Genomic DNA, 7,669 nt, shown 5'->3' with positions numbered 1-7,669 from the left:
AACCCAATAGATGGGTAAAGAAACTCTCCAATACGGAAAGAATGGAGTTTTTATTTCGAACATTAAATCAAAATCTAAAAAAACAAGAAAAGAGAGGCTTACTATCATCCTAATGATTAGCGGTAACCCATAGAAAATTATGATTCGAAGGAAAGAAGTAATACTTCATAGTTTATTACTCGTAAATGTGAAGTTATCTTTTACAAGTATTTTACTCTCCATGTTTCTAAATACTCACAACACTTGCATGTTTTGGTCATTTCTGAATATATGCAAGTAGAAACACACTTCTTCTGGCTAACATAACGTGCATCCGTATTAATTAACTCCACTTATACATTAAGTTATACGTTTGCATCCCATACTAAATAATCTTTCTAAAACTACAAGCAAACAAAAATATTACAAGTGTCCAAGAAACCGTAAGATTTTGCCATAAAACAATTACACCATATATATATATATATATATATATATATATATATATATATATATATATATATATATATGTGTTATAAAATATATATTAGGGTGGATGCCCATTATACCCTTACCCCTATATAATACTATGTATATGTATATATTATGGATGCCTAATGAAATAAGAGAATAACTGACAATTTTCTCTCTTCCTCTCTCTCCCTTTCTCTCTACTTTCATAATACGTTATCAGCACCATTGCTAATTGTTGATGAAAATCAAAGGAAACCGCAATTGAACAAAGGAGAAAATAACTACGAGAATCATCGTTATCGGTTAGTATTACTACGAAGTAATTACTATATTATTTGGTTTATACTCGTCTTTACTTTCATTATTTTCTTTTAAAGAAGTTTTGTGATCTTGCATATGATATGATTATTATATACTTATGATTTGATTAAACTAATTATTTTATTAAGTTGTTGCAATGATCTGCACTATATGCCTCTGTACGTTAATTTTGTATGTCTTCTAAATACTTCGTACCATGTTTATGTTAACTTATTTGTACGTATTACCGTGTAAAATTGAGTTAAAATACTATAAATTATGTCTGATTGATGAATGTTTATGTAAATTGCGATTTAATGCGGCAACATCATGCGTGGATATCAATTTGATTCACTGCGGTTCATATTAATTTTAGAAACCGTTTTTGTTTTTGCGGCCCAACTTTACTAAGTTAATCTAGAAATTTTTTTTTTTGATTTGCTTAATGCTTTGAAATAGTGTATTATTTTCATTTGGTAATCAAATTCGGTTATGCAGTTATGCCGCAATTCGGTTACCATTATTTTTAGTGGAATCTTTCAAGTTTTTTTTTTTTTTTGTAATTGTTAATTATTTCGTGATCATGCTGCAATCTTTGCCTTAATTCTTGTTTTTTTTTGCATAAGTATCATCAATTTAGGGAGTATAATAAAATGAAGAGATAAAAACAAGTGCGTGAAGATTCTTACAAAAATGGTCCTTAATATAAGAATAGTACAATTACTATCTATTGTTTGAAGCCACACGTGCACTCCATCTTTTATGTGAAAAGGAGCATTTTCTTTTACTTTTATATTCATTTGTGTCTAGCCCAGTAACATACCCATAAATTTTACTATTATAGTGTCAGTATGATACTTAATATTTATCACAACTTGTAGAGGGTATGTTTACTTATAATTCCGACGTCCTAATTTGTAGTATCAATTGTTTTGCATAGCGAATTTATGTCAAACCTTGCAAAGCTTGAGATTGTGGCCCTTGATATTACTGGAAAAAACTATTTGTTATGGGTGTTAGATGCTGAAATACACCTAGATGCTAAACGGCTTGGTGACACAATAAAAGAAGGAAATAAAGCAACATGTCAAGATAAAGCTAAAGCTATGATATTTCTTCGCCATCACCTCCACGAGGGGCTTAAAACTGAGTATCTGACAGTTAAAGACCCACAAATCCTTTGGAGTAATCTAAAGGAAAGGTATGACCACCAGAAAACTGTGATATTGCCAAAGGCTCGTTATGATTGGTTGCATTTGAGATTACAAGATTTTAAATCTGTGAGTGAATATAATTCAGCCATGTTTAAAATTACTTCTCAATTGAAATTATGTGGAGAGAAAATTACCGATGCAGATATGTTAGAAAAAACATACTCCACTTTTCATGCAAACAATGTTGTCCTGCAGACACAGTATCGAGAAAAAGGTTTTAAAAAATATTCTGAATTGATATCTTGTCTTCTTGTGGCTAAACAAAATAATGAGCTGTTAATGAAAAATCATGAAGCACGCCCTACTGGCTCAACTCCATTCCCTAAAGCGAATGTGATATCCCATAGCGGGAAAATATCAAAGAATAAAGATCATGCCAGCAGCAGTGGTCGTGGTCGTGGCCAATGGCGAGGCCGTGGGCGTCGACGTGGTTTTGGTGGCTATGGTAGAGGTCGTGGAGGTTATTACAAGAACTCACATTCCCACCAGAAGTGGGACCGCAAAGATGGTAAAGGTGAGAAAGGAAAAAGTGACAATGTGACTAGTGTTTGTTATCGTTGTGGAGGAAAAGGCCATTGGTCACGCGTATGTCGCACTCCAAAACACCTTGTTGACCTTTATCAATCATCATTGAAGAAGAAAGGAAAGAATGTTGAGACCAATCTTGTATTTGAAGATGGCGAAGGTGATTTTGAGTCTGGTGATACAACTCACCTAGAAGTTGCAGATTTCTTTACTTCCCCTGAAGGGAATAATTAAGTTTTTAATATGTTGTGTTGGATTTGGTATAGAATTGTAGTATTTTAATTATGACATTATGTGTTTAAGTTATGAACTTTGTGATTGTATAATGACTTTATATTCTGTGTGTTTTCTAAGATATTGTATTATTTTGGGTGTTTTATTTTATAATGGTTATTTTGGACATGTTTAGTTTTGTGACACATATTTTTATTTCCTTGAAGAATATGAATACCTCTCAAGGTCAATGGGAAATAAATGATGAAGAATTGTATCTTGCAGATAGTGCAACTACTCATACTATACTTAAGAAAAAGAAATATTTCTCTCAATTGATGATGAAAAAAACTAGTGTGAGTACTATATCGAGTAGTACTAATATTATAGAAGGCTCCGGAAGAGCAAATATATTGTTGCCTATGGGAACTAAATTTGTCATCATTGATGCATTATATACTCCCAAGTCTCAAAGAAATTTATTTAGTTTTAAAGATATTCGAAGTAATGGTTATCATATTGAGACTATTAGTGAAGGAAATGATGAATTCCTTCAAATCACGAGCATAACTAATGGCACAAAGACTGTCTTGGAGAAATTACCTACATTCACTAGTAGAAAAAACCCCTGTTGCAGCCCCCTTGTTGCAGCGTACATGTATAAATACGCTTCAACAACCAGTCGGTCAACGCGGGTCAAACCCTTTAAAGGGTTATCGCAGCGTACATTTTAGTTGTTCGCAACAAATGCGTTTGTTGCAGCGTACAAAATAAAAGCCCGCAGCAACAACCCGAAGTTATTGCAGCGTACATGTTAATGCCCGCTGCAACAAGTCCGCGTTTCAAATTAAAATTTTTACTTTCCTAGTTGCAACAAACCGCGCTCAAACGAGAAACGTACGTTGTTCCTTCTCTGCTATAGCTCCAAGCCTTTTCCCTTAAACAAATATCCAAGGTCGCCGTCGAACTCAGCCCTGCGTCGCCGTCGAACTCAGCCCTGCGTCGCCGTCGAACCCAAGCGTTGCTCAGCCCTGCGTCGCTGTCTTCGCCGGTGTGTGGTGTTCTCGCCTCATCTCCCCCATCCCGTTCAATTCTCGCGCGGCCTGTCACTGAAAGATATATTCTTGGTCGGCCGGGGGTTCAGCATCTCCCCGTCGCGTCGTGGTTCCGGTGGTTGCTCGGCGTCGTGGTTCCGGTGGTTTCGGTATGGTGTGTTCAATTTTTATTTTCGTTTTTTATTTTCGTTTTCAGATTAGGGTTCAATTTTAGTTTTTGATTTTCGTTTTGATTATTGTTTTTGATTTTCGTTTTTGATTTTCGTTTTGATTTTCGTTTTTGATTTTCGTTTGTTCAACTTTTATTTTTATTTTGATTTTGTTGATTTTGTTGGCTGTTGGCTGTTCCGGTGTGTTCCTGTAGTTACTGGAAAAGACAATGGTTTGCTATCCAGGCAATTAGAAACTAAGCTAAAGTTCATGATATAGTTTCAACTAGCCCTTGTTGGGAAATTATGTATTGTACTTTGGTGTTTATCGCTGCGGTGGTGGGGATTCAGGGACAAGCGATATGGCGAGGAACCTTAAAACTGTTTCGTGTTGTCTTTTCTGTGACATTTATACGTAATGGTGCATATTGTAATGAACGAACATCCCTTTATCCCCAACTGGTATTTAGAAACTGATGCTTGAAGGTTTACTTTGATGGAAGAGTTGCTACTAGTGTGCACTGTGCAGGATGATTTTGCTAGAAACAAAGCACAAGCCAGTATGTCCTTTATTCATAGAGTATACATAATGTAGAAATTGTGTTAATAGTGTCTTTTGTCTTATGATAGCTGTTATGAGATTTACGCTTCCCGTTTTCCTTATTTTTGCTTGTCCTATGAATTGTGATTGTCACCTTGGTATCTAGCATCTGTCTGTAAGCTGCTTTAAGCATGGGTCTGTTTTTTCATTAGTGAATCATATGTTTCGATTGTTTATTGTTTCTTGCTGAGTGTATACTGTAGGTCTGTAGCAGAAGCAGCATTATACTGCTTGCACTTGCAACACTATATTCTCTATGACAATACAAGTCTCTTTTTTGTCTTTCCTTTGTGGGGTGTTTCTGAGGTAACTCGCTGACTCTACATTGTAACCCTTTTCTTATTCCAACTTCAAAGTGCTAGTGTCCTTTGTACCTTGTTTAACAGAATTGAGTTTCACCTTTTCTCACTTGTTGCAACGTTGTTTTAGTTGACTAGATTTCTTGATGATACAACCTTGTACATTCATTCTTTCCAAATTAGAGCATGAGTATTATATTCTGTTGCAACAAAATGCAAAAAGAGAGCTTGTGATAAATGGATATGCTCTGTCCTTTTGTCTTCAATCTACAGCTTAAAGTTGATTAATCTTATAGGTATGCTTGCTTTCTGGGGAAAAAAGTTTTGTACTTGGGAAATGTTGGTATAAAGTTTTTGTTGCTGAAATTTGAAGGCTGATGATGAGATCTACAGAGTACATGTTATGAAAAATTAAGTTGGTAATGCTTTTGTTTTTCTTCAGACTTTCAGAGTGGTATTGGCTAAGCTTTCTTTTAACTGAGAGTGGACTGTTTTTTATGCTGTGTTTTGTCTCAGAGCTTCTTCTTCAATAAATGTATTTTAAAGAAGCAGCAGGAGAGCAGTGCCATTATAGTCCAAAGTTGGACAGCTTTCTTGTAAATTATGCAAGGCAGAAGAAGGTTTTGCATTATTAGATATCTAAATCTTATTTTGTTTTGGAAAAATTGTTCTTCTCATAATAAACCCAACTATAAATTATTCTAATATAATCTCAACATTAGGGTGTGTCTTCCCAAAACAAACCGATTTTATAATCAACTTGTTGAACCAGTAACTTCTTCTTTCTTTTTTTCTTTTCGCCCCTCTCCCTGCCCCCTTCTTTGCCTAGCCACCCTTTCCTTTGTCTGCCCCCAACCACCTACGAATCCATGCCAGCCCAAACCACACTCTCCTTGTCCAGCCAAACCACGCCCTTCACAGCCCTGCCCCAGCTACATCCAAGTCTCATTCCATCTTGCCGCCTCATCTCTCTATCCTCCTGCCTCCAACACCACCATCATTCATACCTCGTGCCCGCATCAACGCCACCTAAGACCACCAGATACAACACCATTTCGCAACATCACTTGGTAAAATTTAAAGTCTGAAATCATCCCATAGCGTAGAGTCGTGCGTTAAATTGGAAATTACTTCTTACCTGCGACGATTGGAGTCGTTAGTTAAGAAAGGTTGTGGGAAAATGAAGGTAGATTTTCTGAGAAAAAATATTAATTTGTGACAATCACAACTTGCCACATGGCCCATGTAACCTGCTAAATCAGATAATTTAAGTTATTGGTTTATTCTGGGAAGGTACTCCCCATAGTCAGGATTATACTAGATTAATATTATTCTTGGAAGAAACAGCATAGTTGGTATTGTTTATGTGAATTTTTCCTTTTGTCTCTGATAAAATCTATTATTTTGACATGGTTTAGTTTACTTATATTCCTGTGTGTGTAATGATTTCTTATTGCATTAAAATCACAAGATTTTTGTTTTAATGCTGTCCTTTCCAGGTACCTTATTTCCGATTATCTGATATTTGCTTGTTAAACTTGGACAACATAAGTGCTTAAAGAGTTATGGTACATGTATATGTAGGTTCAGGAATAATATGCATCTGTAGTCTTTTTCGTAAATTTTAAGATTTTTTCCTCTTTGTGTTTGGCTGGTGGTGGAGAAATATCGAGGACTACTTTGTAGATATTCACTTTATCTGTTATAGTTGCATCTGTTATTGACTTCTATCTTCTGTATTAGATCTGGGACAATGCTTAACTAGTTTGTTTAGCAGTTGTTCTGAACAGGGTCGTTAAGAGTTAAATGGAAAAACCAAATGGTTGAATTATGTCTTAAAGTCGTAGTGGATTATTATTTGTCGTCGTGTTATTATATGCGTGTGAATCCTTCCAATTCTCTGTGTTTTACATCCAATCTCATTCTTGTTGCATTATTACAGCATCCTTCAGGGGGTTTTATCCATCCATCTGGCGAGGAGCTCTCTCTTTATGACAGCATAGACAAACTCAAAAAATGCTCTGGAGATCGTCAGGGAACAAAATACCGGGTTTGGATTGATCGCCTTTTGCCAACAAGGATAAGCAATGATGCATGGCTTGTGAGGTTTGATAAATGGGAAACATCTGGTAAGACCTTTAAATAGTATATTACCTTGCAGTCGTAAACTTTTTTTACTTAACATATCTTACTTTACAGTATCTATGACAATACAAGTCTCTTTTTTGTCTTTCCTTTGTGGGGTGTTTCTGAGGTAACTCGCTGACTCTACATTGTAACCCTTTTCTTATTCCAACTTCAAAGTGCTAGTGTCCTTTGTACCTTGTTTAACAGAATTGAGTTTCACCTTTTCTCACTTGTTGCAACGTTGTTTTAGTTGACTAGATTTCTTGATGATACAACCTTGTACATTCATTCTTTGAACCATTTTCGCTCCCAACTATGAACCAAAGAACCTAAGGATTCATTTTAAACTTACTAAATGTTTTATATGCTTATTTTTAACTTTCTAGGACTCATTCCAATCCATTTATGCACATTTAAGGCTCATTGTGTCGTTTTAGGTCATATTTAGGCTAAAATGACATTTTCGCTCCCAACTTTGAACTTAAGAACCTAAGGACTCATTTTTAAATTATTATATGATAAATATGCTTAGTTTTAAGTTTCTAAGACTTATTCCAATCTATTTATGCACATTTAATGCTTGTTTTATCGTTATAGGTCATATTTAGGATAAAATAAGGCATTTTCGATCCCAACTTTAAAATAAAGAACCTAAGGACTTATTTTAAACTTATTACATGTTTAATATGCTTAGTTTTAAGTTTCTAAGACTTATTCTAACTACTTATACACA

General features: G+C 35.1%; 2 protein-coding genes across 2 annotated transcripts; both read left to right on the top strand.

Annotated features, from left to right (window-relative positions):
• The first annotated feature begins 566 nt into the window (after positions 1-566).
• LOC110787101 (uncharacterized) lies at positions 567-2,892 on the top strand. The gene is made up of 2 exons (XM_021991674.2): positions 567-755; positions 1,694-2,892. The coding sequence occupies exon 2, from the start codon at positions 1,701-1,703 to the stop codon at positions 2,724-2,726; it is 1,026 nt and encodes a 341-aa protein (XP_021847366.2). The 5' UTR covers positions 567-755; positions 1,694-1,700; the 3' UTR covers positions 2,727-2,892.
• Positions 2,893-5,125: 2,233 nt separating this feature from the next.
• On the top strand, positions 5,126-7,224 carry LOC130470454 (probable sucrose-phosphatase 3). The gene is made up of 3 exons (XM_056840617.1): positions 5,126-5,228; positions 5,326-5,429; positions 6,752-7,224. The coding sequence occupies exons 2-3, from the start codon at positions 5,343-5,345 to the stop codon at positions 6,953-6,955; spliced, it is 291 nt and encodes a 96-aa protein (XP_056696595.1). The 5' UTR covers positions 5,126-5,228; positions 5,326-5,342; the 3' UTR covers positions 6,956-7,224.
• The last annotated feature ends 445 nt before the right edge of the window (positions 7,225-7,669 follow it).

The sequence above is a fragment of the Spinacia oleracea genome, chromosome 3 (assembly GCF_020520425.1).
Source record: "Spinacia oleracea cultivar Varoflay chromosome 3, BTI_SOV_V1, whole genome shotgun sequence".
NCBI lineage: Eukaryota > Viridiplantae > Streptophyta > Magnoliopsida > Caryophyllales > Amaranthaceae > Spinacia > Spinacia oleracea.
The sequence above is the reverse complement of the archived record's forward strand: the minus strand, read 5'-3'. Positions and strand labels throughout refer to the sequence as shown.

What these genes read in the sequence shown, in the direction of transcription:
- LOC130470454 (XM_056840617.1), top strand. Translation starts at nt 5,343, where the DNA reads ATGTATTTTAAAGAAGCAGCAGGAGAGCAGTGCCATTATAGTCCAAAG. An exon ending in ATTATGCAAGGCAGAAGAAG is followed by an intron (nt 5,430 to 6,751) that starts GTTTTGCATTAT and finishes GCATTATTACAG; the next exon opens with CATCCTTCAGGGGGTTTTAT.
- LOC110787101 (XM_021991674.2), top strand. Translation starts at nt 1,701, where the DNA reads ATGTCAAACCTTGCAAAGCTTGAGATTGTGGCCCTTGATATTACTGGA.